General features: G+C 37.5%; 1 protein-coding gene across 12 annotated transcripts in view; it reads left to right on the top strand.

Annotated features, from left to right (window-relative positions):
* ANKS1B (ankyrin repeat and sterile alpha motif domain containing 1B) overlaps positions 1–21713 on the top strand; it is a 457460-nt gene that overhangs the window by 63322 nt on the left and 372425 nt on the right. For 10 of the 12 annotated variants that reach the window (XM_075427661.1, XM_075427668.1, XM_075427657.1 and 7 more), the window contains 3 exons: positions 4579–4875; positions 12619–12694; positions 17259–17360. In XM_075427661.1, coding sequence (XP_075283776.1) covers positions 4579–4875; positions 12619–12694; positions 17259–17360 — 475 coding nt within the window. Of the gene's footprint in view, positions 1–4578; positions 4876–7696; positions 7712–12618; positions 12695–17258; positions 17361–21713 lie in introns of those variants that run through there. The other 2 variants (XM_075427665.1, XM_075427664.1) reach the window with 2 other exon arrangements.

Raw genomic sequence — 21713 nt, forward strand, 5'->3', positions numbered from 1 at the left:
TGTGACAAAGAAATGGCTCAGTGCTTTAGAAAGTTTCGCTTTTCAAGTTCATTGTCAAAATGCTTATATAGTAAAGGAGTTGGGCATTCTTTGGAGAAGTCTGTAAAATCACTACTTGAGGGTCATTATTGCTTGTGCAGTTCTTGCAAGGACTTTAGGAATTTTAACATGTGCTTTACAAAAATAAAGGACTACGTAACTATGCAGTACAAGTCCTAAATATTCCCACTGCTTAATAGTGGCTTCACAAGGACCTATATAATATTCATGAGACCCATTCATTCTCTTGATATCTCCTGTACCTCTTCACTATCACACTGCCAAGCTACAACAATAGTCTCTATAACATATTTGGTAATCTGTCCTCTAATGAATAGACCTTAAGATATTGTCTACATTTTGCAGTGACATGTGTTCTTGGTAGCTGAGTGATGCCGTACACCCTGCAGTACCAACGAGATGCAATGCTGTGAAGGCACAATTCAGTTTGCAGCAACAGAAGTCTGAGTTCTGGCTGTATGTGGAGGAGAACAGATTTGGAGAAAGGCTACAAAATGTCATCAGCATGCCCATGAAGAGACCCATGTAACAAATATTGAAGAAGAAAATTACAAAAGGTTACAAGCTGAATTAGAAGATGCCTTCCTTATTTCGGAATGGTCCATTGGGCCATATGAATAACTTGGTTATTCGTGTTACCAGTATGAATACTTGGTTAAAATATTATAAATTATGAGTACTGGAGACTTCTGTTTTATACTATTTTTGCATAATATTGGTCTAGTCTTCTCATTTTGTCTTAACATTGTGTATTTCTTGGTTCTGATTTTGAGATCATTCTTTTTCTTGACTTATTCAGTCTTAGGATCTATCTTGTACTTTCTAACATTTAATGAAGTATCTGAAATTTCAGAAAGCATTCTAGTCTTTTTCTTCAGCACTAGATACATTATTTAGCCCTTGGATATCAGATTTGGAGATCTAATTACACAATGGTAACTTGCATGCAGACATTTGTGTGTTCATAGCAGGTTGACTACTCACTGCTATGAATGTTAGCACATAAACTTTCTGTATTCCAGAAGCAACTGTGTACATTTGGGACTGAATATGTGAGCAGTAGTACTAAATAATTATTAATTTCTTCAAGAATTTTTTTTCATGTCATTCAAATATTTCTTCAAAATAATAAGCTATTTTAGAGATATGAGGACAAACAGTACCTTAGAATCAATAGCTACACCTGGGTTAGCTTTGTCCACACAGAAGACAAATCAGAAGTAACAGCATTTTTGGGAGCAAGGAAATCATGTAACTTCAACTCTTAAAATACCATCATATGTTGGTAGTTTTTTTATTCTTACTGTATGTCTTCTATAAAGAAATGACTTAAGGAGGAAGTTCATAACACTGACTGAGACATCCATGTCCATCTTTCCATGAGGGGTGAGAAGGGGAAGATAATATTTCTTCCAGTCCGGGAAATACACTGTTATAGCCTCCTCGATCTTAGGCGTGTCTCTGGGAGTGCTGAACCAACTGTGCCTATCTGATAGGCATTCCCTCTTTTCCTGATTTTGAAGATGGCAGACGTTGTCAAAGCCTACATAAAAACTCTATCCTCTCTCCTCAGTAAAACCTCTTGCTTCCAAGGTAATTTATTTTATGTAAGTAGTACTAAATTGTCAAAGCGGATGAATTTAGAGGACAGTTAAACAAGTTGTAATTCTGTCTTTGAAAGTTAAAAATCATTCTGTCTTTCATACCTGACTTGAGTTGGTTAATTTACATTTTAAAGAGGGAAGGATGTTGTGTTATTAAGTTTTAATTAGGTAGTGCCACTCAGGTCTGATAACACAATATATACAATGCCTGTTCTAACTGCATATGTGTAGGTAATTTAATTGTCATATTTGCCCAGGTTGGATTCTTCTGTTTCCAGTGATACATCATTCTTTTTAATTTTGAATCAGTTTGATTTCTCATTAACTGAAATGTAGCTTTAATTTGGCAAATGCAAAGAAACAAACCATACAAAAGTGTTCAAAAATGCTAATTTGAAAATAATAACATTTTGTTTGGGTTTACAGAAGCTTTTATACATCATGCTGTTTTAAAATATGCTTCTCTGTAAATACGCGCTTGCATGAAAATTCAGCTGGATGTTCTTTATTTAGAGGGAGCAGATTTCAGTTTGCTGCCCAGCAGTAGTGATTTGGACTGGTTGGTCTCTGTGTGTCTATATTTGTGGTTGAAATTTTGGCCAGTCACCACATTTTGAGAAAAAGGACATAGCCAATTTAATTTTTATACGTCTCTGAAAATTTAATCAGAATACTTTTAAACTACAATATTAGACTGTTGACCCACGATTCCAGATACTTTATACATTATTCAGAAATGCTTGAAAAAAATTCAAACATAAGCAAATATTGGATAGATAGATATATCCATTAGACAATTGTATAGTAAACGTGTATTTTGCTATTTACGTCACAGAATGTGGATATAGTTATACATCTAATTTCTTTGTGTAACTATTTCCATTGGAGATGTAAATACAGTAACTGTAGGCACAAATTACCATAATTGGCCATCTTATGTGCAGTTATCTGATTTTCATGCTTAATTGTGGTAATTGTACACAAAATTAGACTGCAATTGCCTGTTCATCTATGCAATTCTGTCCATGAAACATTGAAAATCTAGAAATAAACTCTAACAAAATATGCTTGTTATTTGTGGGTATACCACTGTACATAAAAAAATTGCTTTGCCCAGTCCTGTATAAAGGATACATTAAAAGTCACTAGAGCACAAAAAGCATATCACAGGTAGTTGACAGATCATTGCAGCCATGTAGTATTGTGATAGTACATATTTTAACCTGAATTTATGCTCTATGAATAGAGAAAGACCACGTAGTGGTCTGAATAATGCACAGGATTCAAATACTTAGTCATAAAGCCTGCCAGTTGAAACTTCTTACTTTCTACCTGGCTCTTCTCCAGCTTCTGTCTTGGAGTTTAGCAGGAAACACATTCCAGTCTCTGCGGTCTCATGTAGTGTTTCAGACAGCTGAAGAGTTTATCTGCAACATTAATTTATCTGAGTGTGTTGGTCTGTGTGTTCTGTCTCCCAGGTTCATCTGAATCATTTTAAATTACGAGATGAGATGAAAATGACAGCAATGTTGTTAAAAGCACAAGCCCAACATTTAAGTTCTTGATTATAGCATTAGAAACACTGTTACCAAAAAGAAAAAAAATTTTTCCCCCATTCCACCTTTCAGCATGGATTTTCTTACCCTAGTTAGCTTTTGAGTAAAAGGCCAAAGCCTCATTTCTCTGATTCTCTCACCCTTTCTGTCTTTCAAAAGACAAATCATTTTTTCTATTTTCAGTTGTCTGTCCCCAGAAATTTCTTCAGTTGTTTCCTTGAGAAATACAGACTATGGATTCAGATTTATCTCTTCTCCTTTCTTTAGAATTATCTTCCTATCCTTCTCTAGTATCTTTTCTGAATTTACATTATTTTTCTATTTCTTTGTATGACACATTAGCTTATTGGCTTTCTACTTTTACAACATTTTCAAAACTGTCACAAGATTTTATAAATCATATATCAGAAGAGCCCTTCAATGTGCATACTTCTAAAATTTGTAGTGTTTAGCCTATTTTAAGGCATCATAGAGACTACATAAGATACATTAATAATATAGATGGCATATAGAATTCAGAGGGCTCTATAAATAGTTTCCTTCCTCTCTGCCTGAAGTTATTTGTCTGTTTGCGATTGCAAGTATTCAGGCAAAACTGGAAGAAAACAATTAAAGAAGATAGTGCTTATTCTCAGTAATTATTTATTATTAATATTATTAAATAGTGTTTGGGAGAAGACTTCAGGGGTATTGCTTTACAAAGGAATAACTTATTCAATCCACAGCATACACATTCTCATATGCCTTGAAATGCACACGTACATCTCCCTAGAGCCCTGAGAAGACTAGATGCTTACTTGTTATGCTAATATCTACAGTTGTTATTTTGCCTTCTTCCAAGCTTTGTTTGTTGTCTTGACAGTAGCTTTTGTGGTGATATATGAAACCAGCCTTGTGCCTGATATGTTTTCATTACACAATTTTTCTCTGTAATTTTGCTACTCTAATAACATGCTATGATTTAAAACCAGTTATACTGAGAAGAGAGACTTACCTTAAGTGTCAGAGTATTTCTAAGAGGACTCAACTATGGTTTCAGGAACAGTGGAATCAAGAAGGGTGACAGATTGCGGCCTATCATGATCAACAAGGTTTTTTGGGCCATGTTGTTAAAAATGGATTGGGAGCATTGTGGACACACAGGGACCTGATCTGCTTGAGAGCCACAAAGCTGAAGTATTAATGTATTATTAGTAAAATTTTAGTGGAGTCATTCTGAAGCATTTAACATACATTACCATACATTATATTGCAAACTCTGCCTGTGTAGTCATCTCATGGAGGCAATTTATAGAAACCGAGCCGTTCTGCTGTGTGATTAAACATGAATTTCTGAAGTGTTTGTTTTGTTTTAACAGAACAATGAAAATGAAACAGCACTGCATTGTGCAGCTCAATATGGTCATTCAGAAGTAGTTGCTGTTCTGTTAGAAGAGCTAACGGACCCTACAATAAGGAACAACAAACTAGAAACACCTCTGGATCTGGCAGCACTTTATGGACGCCTGCGTGTTGTAAAAATGATCATCAAAGCATATCCAAACCTGATGAACTGTAATACAAGAAAACACACTCCTTTGCATCTTGCTGCACGTAATGGCCACAAAACTGTTGTACAGGTGCTTCTGGAGGCTGGAATGGATGTCAGCTGCCAAGTTAGTGTGTGATTTCTTTCTTCCTTTCCTCCTTTCTTCCTTTCTTCCTTTCTTTCCTTACTTTCCTGTATCATTAGAATATGATAGAAATGAAATAACTTCTTACATTTTTTCTTTTAAAATGCACTTGCCTTTACTTTGTTAGAAATGGTGCAAGGTGATATATAACACAGATTTATTATTTATGACGCAAATGATGTGTTCAGAAGGATAACTCAAGAAAGATACGTATCTTCAAAGCAGAGTGTATATTTTAATGTTGCCTTGAGACATGTAGATACACAAATCGTATCAACCATTCATGTAGGTGTATATATATTTATTTTTACAATATTGGCTTTAGTGATACGAAGTTGACTTGCTAAAGCTATGACTCTTAATGGTCATAGCAATCTGAAACAATTTTTGACTGAGAACTCATTTTCCCAGGGTTATTACATTCTAAACCCAAAGTTAGTAAATAATAATAATTTTGATTTTTCTGCTTTTCTAAACATTTGTTCTATTAATCTAAAAGAAAATTCCATAGCTTTGCACTCTTGCAGGTACTGACTCCAACCTGTTAGCTGTTTAGTGCATCTAGTGCTATGCACACCAAGTTATGATGGTGTAAAAAGGGTAACTTTAAAGAAGAGAGATGTAGATGGGAACAGATACAATGTACAACAGCAGTAAATATTATGTCCATTTCTTTGTAGTGGAAAGTGTCCAAACCTTTTAACCACAAAGGACCTCATTCTGTTATGTGTGAAGTCTTGCCTCAGTCTTATGATATTTCTTGATTTGATTGATGGCACTGTGTTTGAGTTTGAAGTGTATTTTATCTTCAGATTTAAAGTAGCCTATTTGTTGTCTGGGTATATGTAACATGGTTTGAATTAAGGTTGTTTCAGCTTTGTATCTATTTTCAGATAAACCAAAGAAATAAACATAACTGTATCTATTTTAGAGTCACCTACAGACATTCTTTACCAATAGGTGATTTAATAAATCTTGTGAACGGCCTAAACTTTGGCTAAGTTTTATAACCATTTTAAGCTTCTGGTGCATTTAATCAATTACCTTTGTACACATTATTCCCTTTTACATAGAGAGGGTCTAGGTTAACAGATTGCACCTGGATTCCATGCACTTTTGTTTTTTCTGGATTCCTCCCTCAAAGTCATGTTTTTCAACTTTTCAGGAAAAGAATGTGAAATGGAAAAGAAAAGATAGATTAAACCCCCCCCCCAAAAAAACCAAAGCAAACCAGAAAATTTTAACATATTCTAAGATTAAAAATGGATATTCTCAAGTGTCTTCAAAATGAAAATGTGTTAAAATTGTTTTGCTGCTTTTATTAGCTCTAGTATCTTTTGAGTTAACATTGTTACTTGCTTCAAACTGTTTCAAACAGAAACACTTTTTTTCCTGTGGTTTGCCTACTTGTATATCTGCCTACCATTATGCTTCCAATTTAATATGTTTTTGATTTTCTTTACTAGAAAGTGATACACTTGCAAAGGTTAATACAAGCAGCTCTTACGTTTCACCTGTCCTTTACTATTACTATATCTTCAGTAGTTTAGAAAAGTTTAATGCTAAAGCAACACTTAATGGAACCCTTGAGTACATGCTTCTGAATGTATAATTTCTCTTCTATCTCTAGCAAATGAATGAGGAAAAAGAAAGAAACTGATGCCTGAATTGAGGCTTAAGAAATAGAATAATTGAAGAAAAATAGTCTCTGTCATGGCAATTTACAAACTGATGGTTACATGATGGTTGAATATTACACAATGCTTTTATGAAATATATTCTTCCTCTTATGTAATCAAGATAATTTTAGCACTGCTGTGAGTTCTCCGAAGCCATTTCTATCTATAGTTATGCCAAAAGTTTTTTACTGGTCTTAAAAAAATATAGTGGATGCAAATTTTGTATAATTTTCTTTTAATAAATGAGACATCCTTTTAGTAATGGTGACCTGTTTGCCATCTACACTAAAATTCTAGGACTATTTTCTTTAAATTCTAATCTGTTTTAAGTAATTTGTATTCTTATTTTTATTAGTTATTCTTAGGCAGAGGGGATTTTTAAATTTTATTTTCTTTTAATTTTTTCACTGGTTAATCTTGTTTCTTCTGTGTTTGTCGTAGTTGCCAGAAGGAAATAGAATTTATTTATTTTCTCACTGGTATACATATTCTCTGTCAATATGTTCCTTTTCATTCAGCATCTTAGCATATTGACAAGTTGGCTCAGTACATATTGTTAACTTATTACTTCTATAACCTCTGAAAAATTCTTTGTTAATGATTACTGGCAGCTTATTAAGCTGAGCAGAGCATACAGTATCAGCCTGTTACTTAAAACTGAACTCAGCTCTTTCTTTTAATATTAATTAAATTGCTCTGCATCACTGATTGGGAAACAACAATATACAAAGTATAATGCCATGTGGTAAATAAATTTGTACACACTCATACATGTTAAATAAATTCAGCTTAGCAGCAATAAAGAGCTCTCAGAATATTGAGAGGCAATTATAGAAGTAGCCTATGTGCTATCACTCTGTAATTGTAAGTATTTATTTATTTAAATGGGAAGTTTACTTTAGCCATGTTATCTTTTTCTTCTGTACTCCCGGAGCACTTTTAATCGTAGCAAATATTTGGACTAATAATAGCATTTAATTTTTTATTGAATTAATCACACATTTTATTCATTTCCCAGGTCTATCCATTATCCTTCAGTCTGAAATTATTTAGAAGTGGGCAATACAAATCTACTTCACCTCTTTATGCTTTGAAGTTTTCATTTAAATTGAAACATATGAAAAAAACACAGGTTTTGGGTGAGTGATAGATTTTGGGCCCTCAGTAAAATAAGATACTGCGCAGTTCAGTGTGTTTCATGTAAACAGTAATTTTATAATTGTAAATACCTTAAAAACTTGGCCCCTTCTGCTTATCCAGCTTTAATCTACCCCTATTTGCCTTCCTTGTCTGTTCAGTAATGATGGCAATTTCCATTGCTTATCACTGTAGTTCTTCTGCACAGGGCTTTTTGCTGTAACTATGTATGGAGGATATTTCATGAATCAATTTGCAAAGCTACTATTCCATCCTTCAGATTATGTTTGAAATCCATATCAAAACTGTAGTAAACTGCCTATGAATAAGGACTAGACAAGTGACCTAATTACACGCTCTTGCATATTTACATGCTTAAAAAATCTCTAATTAATAAAACCCTTGATGCTTTTATGTGAGCCTGCAAATTGTGTGCCAAGTTGATTTGTGTATCCTGGTGTTCCTACTGACAACGTCCTTTTATCCTTGCTTGCTTTGTGTGTCCAGCTGTGACATAGTACCTGCATTTAGCTGTAAGCTACTTGGGGCAGGGACTGTTTTACTGTATGCGTAGCATAATTTGTGCTATACTTCTCTATATTTGATATACAGAAAACTTATGCCAGGGAATCAATATATAATCCATCGACGCAAACTCAAGCAGACTTTAGCTCACTGTGTTCAAGAAAAAATACCAGAATTTTTGCATTAAACATAACTTTGGAAGAGTTTTCAAATATAATGGTAGTGTTCACATTGCCAGGAAAATATGATCCAAGGCAATGAAAGCTTCAGGAAATAAAGCAGTGAATATTGTCTATAAATCTTGAGTTTGCTTGCTGTGGTGTAGACAACAAAGGTATATTAGCGCATAGATACACCATTGTAAGTGAGAAAGATCTACCTAAAAGCTCTAGCACATCTTAAATAATGTATAGAAATTATTTGTAACTACATTTTTTAATCCTTCCAATTTTTATAACATGCTCTACTGCACTGGAAAAACACCTCCAACATTTCTGTATTCTGGTAGTAGTCCACATGTACATTTACAAAGAGATACATATCTACTCAGCCAGTACGCTGAGTTTCTCTTCGCCCTGTTCATCCTGAGGCTCAGCATTTTCCCTGTGTTAAAATGGAGTTTGGTAGCTGAACTCTCTGGTAACAAGGACATTTCTGCCTTCTGGACAGTTTCTGGGTCGAGTAATTTTATTTATTCGTTAGTTATTCACTATTACCATGAAATCCTGCCTAGAGCTTTAAAAATTTACGTCAGCATTCATCTTCATGACATCACATGTAGGATTACACATCTGCATCTTACAAGTGTGCTTTCAATCTCCATATTCCCAGAATTATTTTAGTTCAGTTTCCTGGCATTATTTCTCCTCTTGCTCAGAAAATCACCTATAGAGTTGACAGATCATTCCACTGTTTATGTGGTGTGGCTTTCAAATTCTTCTTTCGAACAGATGGTTTGTAATATATATCTCATTTCTGGGATATGGCATTCGTTAGCGTTGTCTGATGGCTTGGAGTTGTAAACCAAAGACTGCCCCAGAATTCAAGGAAGTGCAGAATGCCTGTAAAGCATTTCAGGATCATGTTCAGATATGATGGAAATAGCACAGTAGAAGAGACCAAGAAGTGAGAAAGTATAAAATTAAAAAACTGGCATTTGGCTTTGGATTCCTCTCCCAACCCTATGAATTATATATGTAGGTGTCTTGAATTTCTCTACTCCCTCTATGGATAGCACAGCTTTGGTCCATTGTTACAGAACTATCTTCTGGGTCTCAAGTTGCTCCCAGATAGATTTGTTTGACTTGGACATCTACAGGGAATTTCCTCTTCTCGTGTTACTTTTCATTCAATTTCTTATGAGATATATGCTTTCATCAAGGAAAATATTGTTTGCCTTGCCTCCAGTGGGGAATTTTGATCAATAGAGAGGACTGCTGCCAGTTCTGACAATTATCATACCAGCATCTTTTCCACACCTTAAATGAAGAGTCTGAGGATAGATCCTCTTCCTTGTCCTCAAAGCTGTTGATTCAGCTTGCCAGAACATTAATCATTCTCAGTGTTAGATCACGCCACTGCAGTGGATTCTAGCTAGCTGTTGTCACTAAAGTATGTCCATTTTTTCTATTAAAAAGGGTTCCTTATTAATACAGAATGATCTCTACAATTTCAGTCAAGGTGCAGCCTGTTCCCATCTCTGAAGTTTGTCCTTGGTAGGGCTAAAATTTAGTGCTCAGCCCTCCTGTAACATTCGAACCTCTGTGTATTTCATTGTTGGTGTATACATTACTAATTATTATCCCTGGCAGAATCACAGAATTCTTGAGTTTGGAAGAGGACTTGGGAGGTCATCTGGTCAAACTCCTCTGTTCAAGCAGGGTCACCTAGAACAGGTTGCCCAGGACCATGTCCAGGCAGCTTTTGAAAATCTCCAGGGACTGAGACTCTACAAGCTTCCTGGACAAACTGTACCAGGGTTCAGTGAATTGCACAGCAAAAAATGTTTCCTTATGTTCAGACAGAACCTCCTGTGTTTCAGGTTTCCGCCATTACCACTTCTGTCACTGGACACCACCGAGCCTGGCTCAGTCTTTACACTCTCCCTTCAGATACCTGCACACATTGATGACATCCCCTGAGAGCCTTCTCTTGTCTAGGCTAAACAGTCCCAGCTCTCTCAGCCTTTCCTCACAGGAAAGATGCTCCAGTCTCTGGATCATCTTAGTGACTCTCTCCAGTAGCTGCCTGGATGTCTCATACTGGGGAGCCCAGAACTGGACAGAGACCTCCAGGTGTGGCCTCATCAGTGGTGAATAGAAGGGACCTCCCTCGACCTGCAGGCAACACTCCTCCTAGTGCAGCCCAGTATATCATTAGCTTTTTTGCTGCAAGGGCACGTTGCTGGCACATGTTCAAATATGTCAGAATATGTTCAACTGTAGTGAATACATTCAAATATGAGAGAGACATTCCTTTTTTCTCAAAACAGTGAATCTTCAGTTGTGATTCAGCCCCTATTTTGGTGTTCTTCTCTGGCAGGTTACCGTGCCAGACTTCTCCCCATTGTGGCTTTTCAAATTTCACCATGTGTCTTTCCAAAGTCAAATATTTTGGGAGTCAAAGCTATACCTCACATCCCTGATGACTCTATGTTAAAATTACCAGACCCACTCAATAGTCTTGAGGTTTATTCATGTCAGTAAGTGACCAATCCAAAGGAAATGCCAACTCCACACAAATGCCAAAGAGGATAATAGCCTGTGTCAAAGCCTTTTTCAAGATTGCTAATGTCAAGCCTTTTTCAGTACTCAGACCTATGGCTATCAGTGACTTTTCTGAAAACTGTTTTGATTTCCAGAAGTTTCTGAGCTGCACCTTAAGCTCTGTATGTACCTTTGTGGTTGCAGTGTCATTGCAGACTTATCCACTGTTAAAGTCAATTGCAGTTACCTGATAACTCCAGTAGGTATTGAGTAAAGGATTCTGAAACTATCTTTAAGTAAATCTGAACATTTAGTCTTCTTGTTCAGAATGAGTCTGGGAATGTTCATCCAGATTGCTTCTGAAAATGGAAAGATTAGAAATTGTTTTGAGTTTCTTATGTATATTCTCTTACTGACTTCCTTCTCCTTTCCGTTATACTGTTAGTATACCTCATGTGCTGGATGTAAATGACATTGGGCATGCTCTACTTTATACGTCCATTTACTAAGTATGAAGAAAGATAAAAAGTAAATGTTCCCGTTGTGGACATAACAAAGAGTTTTCAGGCTCAATTAGTAGGGCACGTGTACACTTAATGTGTGCTCACTTCCCATCTCAGGATCTCTGATTACTTCTAAATATCCTGTCATTGCATCACTGTAGCACTAGCGCATTCGGACACAACTAATAAATAATGAATCACTAGTCATTTCAGAGTTAAGTTTTTTATGTCTTTAAAGTCCTTACACCATAGTGAGCATGACAATAGTGCATTTGGCTCAAATACAGAAAAAACAAATTCAGGCAGTAAACCTTTAACATTTGCCCACAAATGAAAAACACTCAAAATCTGATTTACTATCAGAAAAAAAAAGGAGATGAGACAGAGATTCAGTGAGATCTAGTAGTGCTTTAGCTAATGCTAATGTTGTTGTATGGAAAGGCATTCTTTTCAGATTTTTCAGTAACAGTCAGCAGTAGAAAATAATAAGAAAAGTAGCTTGTTAAGAGAGGTAGTTTGTTTTTCAGTACTGTAAATTTTATTTGAATCTGTGAAATCAGGCTCACAGACATCTAAGGTAGAATTTAAATGATCTAAATATAGGCATCTAGTGCTGTTGGAGGTGCCTTAGGGTATCCAAGATGTCTGTATTGGGCAGATATGATGCAGATTGAATGTGAGCATCAACTGGAACATCAGCTGGAGGCCAGGTGGGATATCCTAGGCCATCTCTCACTGTGCAACTGATTTGGCCTTCTAGGGTGTGGTCCATTTTCAGATTAAAACGCCACAGTGTAGATGTCCACATGCAAACTGGTTGGCTCTGCTGAACAGCTATGTTCCACTGATGGTATTGACTAGATTTTCACTGCCTGTAATAGAAGTTTAGAAATTTTACACAAATGCAGGCTTGTTAATTGGGAGTTGCATTACATCTCTATTATATTTTCTTATAAAGTTATTAATTTTTATAGTAGAACTGACAGCATTTATGTTGTTATCTTGAATAATAATAAAAAGAAATTATGGTAGTATTTGTTCTTGCCCATTCAATGTTTTTTTATGTACAGATAAAATAGAGGGGAAAAATACTTCTTTTCAAAATGTATTCTTTTCAAGAAGACTCATTGGTATTTTAATCTGCATTTTAAATGTCACAATATTTTTATTTTCTAGACAGAAAAAGGGAGCGCACTACATGAAGCAGCCCTATTTGGAAAGGTGGAGGTAGTACGCATTTTGCTTGAAACAGGTAAATCTAATTTTCAAGGAAACACTGAACAAATATCCTTAATATTCCTAATCTGATGTATGCTTTGCCAAATTTTAGTTGTACAAATTACTGTTATCTTTCTCAGCCTTTGCAAATCTAATCACATGTACATCTCCTTAAAACAGTGTTCTTTTGGAATAAGAAAGTACTGTACACTGAGAACAGAACAAAAGGAATGTTTTCACTAAGACTCAGAAATTCCATGTATGACTCAGTGTATGCCACTGTATTCTGAGAATAAATGTATTCTGAGAACATCAAATTTTGTTATTACACTCTGAAAGACAGCCAAGAATATTCTTTCATCTAGAGGCCTGAAGACTCGTGTTCACGTTTATTTCCTTCACTTAGCTATTCCTAACAAACACACCATCCTGCTTGCTCCTTCATTTCCTGGATAAACTTTGAGTGCCTCTGAAGAACGGGGAAGGCACTGTGTCTCCAAGAATTGCATTTGTCCTTTTGAAGGGAGAGGGATATAGAGTCCCAACAAACCCATCTACTACATAATAACAGTTTCAGAATTGTTGCAGGTAAATTACTCATCTAAACAACTGTGTTCTCAGGTAAATGAGAAGACCAATGAAAAAATGTCTAGAAATTACTTCTCTGAGATGTGTGAACTTCCATTACACTGAGGGATCTCACTGATCTTTATTACCAGTGCTTATGGGGTTATATATTTCAAAAGAAGTATGTCCTACTCACAGCTCCTCATCTGAATCTCAGCTAGTGCATACCTGATCTGAGATCTGTTTTCAGATAAAAAAAGGTCCTTCCAAGACGCTTTCCTGTTTGGATGAAAAAGAAGGAGGCAGAAAGGGATCTTCACCTTGGGCAGGGCCTTTTAAAATTAATTCACCTTAAAGAGGAAGGTCTGGAGAACATCACACAAACATAGGAAGCTGACCACAGATAAAGTATGCCTCATATAGATGATTACACATTATAGCTTCTGCCACAGTAGTTGTACAAGACAGTGGAGTAGAATCTTCACTGTGAACTCCTTCAACCCCAAGTGCTCTGCACTTCTGCAACACTCCCCACCTTCTGCCTTTTTTATCTAACAATCCCCTTTTCTCTAGTTCTGCTTCAAAAAAGACTCAGAAGATGTTATAAGTGGCTACTGCAAAGGAAAGGTGTAAGTTGATGTCTCTGGCCTCTGAAAATCAGCTGCCACTGCTAATCAGCCGAGTAGTATTTTGGCTTTATTTTCAGTGAAAAAACAAATGTCTCTTTCTGACAAAACAAACTAGGAAACTCTCTGCCAAGTCAGGAGATGCAAGAACTTCAGCCTTTCCTGGTGAGTAGAGAAATCCTTCCATGCTGGCAGAATGTCCTTATAGATCCTGCTTCCCCTGTTTTCCCGTATTCAGCATCCTGAGAAGAAACTCATTCTGTTCATTGGGAAATTTCATGCCTTTACTTTTTATGAAAGTGCATCTAAACCAAAAAACAACTTCAGTCTTCTACCATAACGCAAACATTTCCAAAATAGCTCCTATAAGAAAAAAGTGGAGAGTCATGCAGTATAATGAGAGGTGCTATGCTGGACCTTGTTCTCACCAAGAAGGAGGGGCTGGTGGGGGCTGTGAAGCTCAAAGGCAGCCTTGCCTGCGGTGACCATGAAATGGCGGAGTTTAAGATCCTTAGGGTAGCGAGGAGGGTGCAGAGCGAGCTCACTACCCTGGACTTCAGGAGAGCAGACTTTGGCCTCTTCAGGGATCTGCTTGGTGGAGTACCGTGGGATAATGCCCTGGAGTGAAGAGGGGCCCAAGAAAGCTGCTTAATATTCAAGGATCACCTGCTCCAAGCTCAGGAGCAATGCATCCCAACAAAGGAAGAAGTCAGGCAAAAACTCCAGGAGGCCTGCATGGATGAACAAGGAGCTCCCAGACAAACTCAAACACAAAAAGGCAGCCTACAGAGGCTGGAAGCAAGGACAGGTAGCCTGAGAGGAATACAGAGAAACTAGGCAACCAGGGATCAGGTTAGGAAAGCTAAACCTCTGACAGAATTAAAGCTGCCCCGGGGATGTCAAGGGCAACAAGAAAAGCTTCTATAGGTACATCACTGATAAAAGGAAGGCTAGGGATAACGTGGGCCCTCTCCAGAAGGATATGGGAGACCTGGTTACCTGGGATGTGGAGAATGCTGAGGTACTCAACAGCTTTCTTGCCTCAGTCTTCACTGGCAAGTGCTCCAGCCACACTGCCCAAGTCACAGAAGGCAAAGGTAGGGACTGGGAGTATGAAGAACCACCCACTGTAGGAGAAGATCAGGTTTGAGACCATCTAAGGAACCTGAAGGTGCACAAGTCCACGGGACCAGATGTCATGCATCTGTGGGTCCCGAGGGAACAGGTGGATGAAGTTGCTAAGCCATTATCCATCATATCTGAGAAGCTGTGGCAGTCCGGTGAAGTTCCCACTGACTGAAACAGGGGAAACAAATCTCGTATTTAAAAAGAGTAGAAAGGAAGACCCAAGGAACTACAGGCCAGTCAGTCTCACCTCTGTGCCTGGCAAGGTCATGGAACTGGTTCTCCTGGCAACTATGCTAAGGCACATGGAAAATAAGGAGGCGACTGGTGACAGCCAACATGACTTCACTAAGGGCAAATTGAGCCTGACAAATTTGGTGGCCTTCTATGGCGCAGTTACAGCATTAGTGGATAAGGGAAAAGCAACTTATGTCATCTACCTGGACTTGTGGAAAGTATTTGACACTGTCCCACATGGCATCCTTGTTTCTAAATTGGAGAGACAGGGATTTGATGGATGGAGTACTCAGTGGATAAGGAATTGGCTAGACAGTCACACTTAAAGAGTTGCCGTCAATGGCTCAATGTTCAAGTGGAGACCAGTGATAACTGGTGTTCCTCAGGGGTCGGTTTTGGGACTGGTGCTGTTTAACATCTTTGTCGACGACATAGACAGTGGGATTGAGTGCACCCTCAATAGGTTTGTCAATGACACCAAGGGGTGTGGTGCAGTGAACATGATGAAGGGAAGGGATGCCATCCAGAGGGACCTTGACAGGCTTCAGAGGTGGGTCTGTGTGACCCTCAGGAAGTTCAACAAGGTCAAGTGCAAGGTCCTGCACACACATTGGGGCAATCCCAAGCACAAACGCAGGCTGGGCAGAGAATGGATTGAGAGCAGCCCTGAGGAGAAAGACTTGGGGGTGCTGGTTGACAAGAAGCTCAATAAGACCTGGCAATGTGCACTCACAGCCCGGAAAGCCAACTGTATCCTGGGCTGCATCAAAAGCAGCGTGGCCAGCAGGTCAAGGGAGGGGATTCTGCCCCTCTACTCAGCTCTTGTGAGACCCCACCTGGAGTCCTGCATCCATCTCTGGGGCTTTTATCATAAGAAGGACATGGACATGTTGGAGCTGGTCCAGAGGAGGGCCACGAATATGATCAGAGGACTGGAACACCTCTGCTATGAGGAAAGGCTGAGAGAGTTGGGGCTGTTCAGCCTGGAGAAGTGAAGGCTCCAGGGAGATCTTACTGTGGCCTTCCAGTACCTGAAGTGGTTCTGCAAGAAAGCTGGAGAGGGACTTTTCACAAGGGCATGTAGTGATAGGACAAGGGGTGATGGCTTTAAACTGAAAGAGAGTAGATTTAGATTGAATATAAGAAAGAAATTCTTTACTATGATGGTGGTGAGGCACTGGACCAGGTTGCCCAGAGAAGCTGTGGATGCCCCCTCCCTGGCAGTGTTCAAGGCTATGTTGGATGGGGGTTTGAGCAACCTGGTCTAGTGGAAGGTGTCCCTGCCCATGGCTGGAGGGGTTGGAACTATGTGATCTTTAAAGTCCCTTCCAACCCAAATCATATTATTAATTTATGATTATATGATCATGGACATCAGGTTCTTTGAGGCCTATCCAGGATAAGCCTCAAACTTACTTGTAGTTACCTTCACAGCTGGAGTCAAACAGTTACTTTGTCAACAGTCTGAACAGTCTGTGAGGAAATGCTCTGGCTGTGCTCAGAGCCCTGATACTGCATATGGGTATTTCAGTCTACTTGGAGCATGAATTTTTAACGTGTTGCCAAGAAGTACAAAGCTTTTGAGCTTAATAAGTTTTTCAGTATTGCTCCCAAAACACATACTGGTACTATGGACTAGAAAATCCCCAATGAATCAGAGCAGTTTGGGGAGAATTAGAATCCAGGAATGTAGGAAAACCATTTAGAGAAGTTCTTGATTTTATAAAATATTATTTTCAGGATGGCTGTTTCTTAGGAACAATCTGTTAAAATAATCCCAAATTTGATTTAAGAAGCTTACTTTATATCCCCATGGGTTACAGAAACATGACAAAAACAATCCATGTCAGCATGTGAATTTTAGGCTACTGAAGCTTTAAACAGAAATGGATGCTATACTTCAACTGTAACACAGCTGTTAATCTGCTACAGTTGTAAAACTGCTTGCATTCAATTTGCCAGATGATCAAGTTTGATATATCACATTTATAATCTGAAGTACTTGGGGTTAAAAATTCCACCACAGATCATTTTCTTTTTCAGGAATTGATACCAACATAAAGGACAGTTTGGGTAGAACGGTTTTAGATATTCTTAAAGAACATCCATCTCAACAGTCACTCCAAATTGCAGCTCTACTTCAAGGTAAGTCATATTACACATTTGTTAGAGACAACTTAGAATTAATATATATAGTAATTTCTACTCTTTAATTATTTCTTTATACAGAAGAGTAGTCTTTTGAATTAAAAAGACAAAATTCTTCTTTACCATATGCACAAAAATAAGTAGTTGAATATCTGAATTTCAGAGTAAACCTCTTCTTTTTTTGGACAATAGACATTAGCTTGGTGTGTCACTTATAGTTAATCTTTGTACATTCTTCATTACAAAATAACATTTTAATGTTTCACTGCAGTTCCATCAAATTATGATGGTAAAAACAATTGAAATGCTGGATTCATTCATAAATAACAACTATGACTGAAAGATGATCACGAATTTTAAAAATATTTCATTAACTTTTTCTCATATTGCTTCAATTTAAAAAAAAAATTAAACCAGACAGTCACTCTTGTCATGATAGCAGAAATAATATAATTTTGTTATACATACATTTGTTCTCATTCTTCATCTTACTTTCATGGTGTAAGACTGATGGAAGTCCATTGCTTACTTTTTTACTCTAGAATTTTTTACTCTAGAAGATGGCAGTAAAGTGATTAAACATGAGCTAGTACATAACTTAGTGTTAAACATTGTTCCCTCTCTTCAATGGAATTTGTTCCCTGCATTTTCAGATTAGTTGTTCATTAACTGTGTTTGACAGAGGAGTTCCCTTCAGGTATCACTGCTGCATCTCCACCTCTATTGATTATTCCCATCTTTAAATAAGCCATTTTAATCAGTTCAGTGTTGGTTCTACATATGAACTAGCACATGTTTTAGTCTCCTGCATAACTGCATTTCGTAAGAACATCTCCTAGAGAAAATGAGGTCATGTGGCCACACTGTGTCCTTCAGGTTTTCTTTCCGGAAGAACTTCCAAACTTGTTAGCCAGCTTCAGTAAAGTTTTCCAGTGAGATGATGGACTGAAGATACTAAGCTCCTTTAAGTATAATGAAAATTTTGCAGGCTGGAGGAGAGGTATGCTCTTAAGGAGCAGATCCATGTTATAGCTGAACTGAATTAACAGCTTGCCATGAGGAGTCCCTCTCTCCCTTACTTCCTGTTTTCTTTTTCCCTCATTCACCGCCTTCCTCCTCACTTACTTCCACCTACACAGTTCCTTCCCATATTCCCTGCTTACAAGAGATTGCAAAGTGATCTGATTCAGTTCATGAACCAGTAATACATAAAATATATAATTGATTATATTACTATATTTAATAGTATGTAAAAACCATTAAAAATATTATGATTATAGAAATATACATTTTTTTTGTTTTAATGAACTTGCCTTCTATGTGATTCAGATCCCAGAGTTATCTCTGTCCCAGATAACTGGCAGAAATGTGCATCAAAGAGTGGGGAGGAAGATATGGGTGAGGGAAGCAGGTTTTCCTCCTGTCAGCGTAGGGAGTTCCTAATATGACTCAGACCATATGGTGAAACTTCAGCCTTTATGTCCTCACTGAGCTGCAGCGTGAACATACCACTAAGTAGAAGAGAAGAGGGTTAATATCACACTGAAACTGGCAGGCGGAAGAGTGTCAGTCAGAGCTTTCACTTTCTTAGACATCCAAATCAATCACCTTTCAGTTATTAATCTAAGATTCATTATAATGTCCCATCACCAACTAAACTAATTTTCATTTTAGTATGTCTGCATTGTTCCATTTTCTCCTTACTGTAATAACCTTGCAGTCTCAACCCCACTAATGAACAAAGGTTCTTTAAAGTACCCTTGCTCTATGAAAAATAAAGCACCCAAACCCCTTTCGAGGGTTTGTCATGTTGATGGATCAGTGTCTGCCCTTAGTTTGTACCACAAAAAAGAAATACATCAATTTCAAGGCTTTTTGGTGCTTTGACTTGCAATCTTTTTCACATGTGCCTTGAAAGTACAAAGAAGACCGCTTAGTAGTTTCAGCTCATATTAGTGTGGTGCAGCTGTGCTTGTAATGAACAGCTGTTTATTTTTGCTCTGTCTGCCTTACAGACAGAAGTGATGTGCAACGATGAAAAATGTTTACAAAGATGTCAGTCTGAGCCTTACGAAAAACTGAGAAGCCCCTTCAGAACCCCCTTGTGGAACCCACTGAGATGCTTTTTCATCAGCAAAGGGTTCACTGAAGCTTTAAACATCAATGATAAAGTTTGAACTGCGAGCTGAAGTTGAAAAATAAGATTAGAAGTGGCAGGATTCAGTAGTAGTGCTGCTAATGATACAGTAGACCTATCCTCCTCTAAAAAGCCAGCTGAATATACTCTTCACTGAAGTGTGGCCATTTATCCTGTTGTAGCTGAAAAATCAGTGAAACACTGGGATTTTGGGAAATCTGAATGTACTGTAATTGAGTTTGACTTCAGTCGGTAATGAATTCCATGCAAGGAAAGGACAATTGCTGAGAGAGAGTTAGTGGCTTCCAAATACCTACCTGTTAAAGCTCCTGTCTTCAGATGATTGTCTAGAGAAGCTTACATGTGTCCTTCACGTAGACTTGTAGGAAAAAGAAATTAAATTAACGGAGTCAGAGAATTACTGACCAGATTTTGTAAGTTTCTTCCTCATTATCTAATTATTTTCTTTATGCAGACACAACCGCATTGAATTTATCCTTTCACTTTCTTGCCAGGATAGAGTAAGATTTTATCACCTAGCATTCTCATTAATTTTTACCATTTCCCCTTTGCATTGTTGTGAGTGTTACTCTACAGTTTATAGTATTAACATTGCATAATATTTGTCCCTGACACAAGACATTAGCTTTCAAAATATTTAACAGACTGAAAGATGCATATAAACAGACTGGCAGAAATGGACAAGGAAGTAACTGACTGGTATGACTGCTGGGCCTGATAAATAGTGTTCTGTCCTATATGCAGAGGGGTTACAGAGTTGTAAGAAAAGTTTTGAAAGAAAATGAGTTGGTTTTGAGGATATTTATGAGAAACTTCTTTGAAGGAGAAGAAAGTAATTTATGTCTTTAGAAGCAGTTCATGGAGCCAGTAATACTAAATCCATTCAGCTGATACTAAAACTGGAAGCATTCTGTGAAGGAGGCCTGCAGAATTCAAGAACTGTGGATAGAAGTTTATATTGGTATTCTCCCTTTTTTTAAGAATATTTACAAAACTACTTTTACAGATTATAGGTTAAAATGAAACAAAACATTTTGCCAGTGATGTTTTAGAAGTGATCCTAGTGTTTTTGTGATCTTTACGTCTTTTTCACTATCCTGAGAAAATAGTAATTGAAATTTCTGCAAAATTTTTTTGTGTGTTTGCAAAGTCTGCCATCTTTTTGGAGATTTTGGAACAGTATCCATTAGAAGGAAAATAAATAACAAAATCCCTTTAAAGAGCAACGTGAAAAAGGCTGGGTGAACTATACACCGCCTGATTTTTTTTTTAGTGCCTGTTAACATAGATGGAATTAGTAGACAGTTCAAGTTTTAATTCTTTGTCTTTCATATATGTCCCATCATTTTCTGTGTCTCAGGTCTGAGTTGCACCAAACTCAATTAAAAATACTTATTACAGTTTAGATTCTTTACATGGTAATGAAGAAATAGCTGTTTAGGCATTATGTACTCAAAGAGTGGAGAATTAGAACAGTGTGCCAAGTAAGGCCAGTCTATTGGATGCATTTCATGGATGCAGTGAAACAACAACATTCCGTGCCGAAGCAGTTAACCACATTGGCACTTAGGGCTTTATAATTAGGCATTGAAGATAAAAAGGATGTTGCCAAGGCTAGTAGGCCTAAAATTAAACCGACCAGCTGTGTTTTAGTTTTAGCACATGTGAACGTGACGCAGGTGCATGCTATACCATCGTTCAACTCTTTCTCCACAGCTCACTATGCTCTCTGTTAGAATCTTGCTCTTTTACCATTTCTGGAAGCAGAATTCTTGTTACTATGAAGAAAAGGATATAGTAGATAAACAGATGAAAAATGACATGAGCCCAGGGAAGGCACAATAAGCTCTTCCACATAGACAGTGTGGAGATAGATGTAATGGAAAGCTGTTTCCACTTTCTTCTGCTGAAGCTGCTTAAGAACCTAACATTGTTTGTACATGTTACCAAATTATTAATAAATGGAAGATGCATAAGCAGTTGCAGAATCAGGACCCCTTTCTTCTCCCTGCTGCTTAAATAGCTTTGGTGTCACTAGCACAGGCTTTCTCTTGTGTATTCTCTCTCTCTCTCTCTCTCTCTTTATCTCCTCTTTTTGTGGACAAGTAGATCTTCCATTCCCTTGAGGGCAGGAGGCCTGCCTCACTGGAAGCATGGAATAGGTTTCCAGTCAAGGATTTAATTACAGCCGT

Source organism: Opisthocomus hoazin, chromosome 8, assembly GCF_030867145.1.
Source record: "Opisthocomus hoazin isolate bOpiHoa1 chromosome 8, bOpiHoa1.hap1, whole genome shotgun sequence".
Classification (NCBI taxonomy): Eukaryota; Metazoa; Chordata; class Aves; order Opisthocomiformes; family Opisthocomidae; genus Opisthocomus; species Opisthocomus hoazin.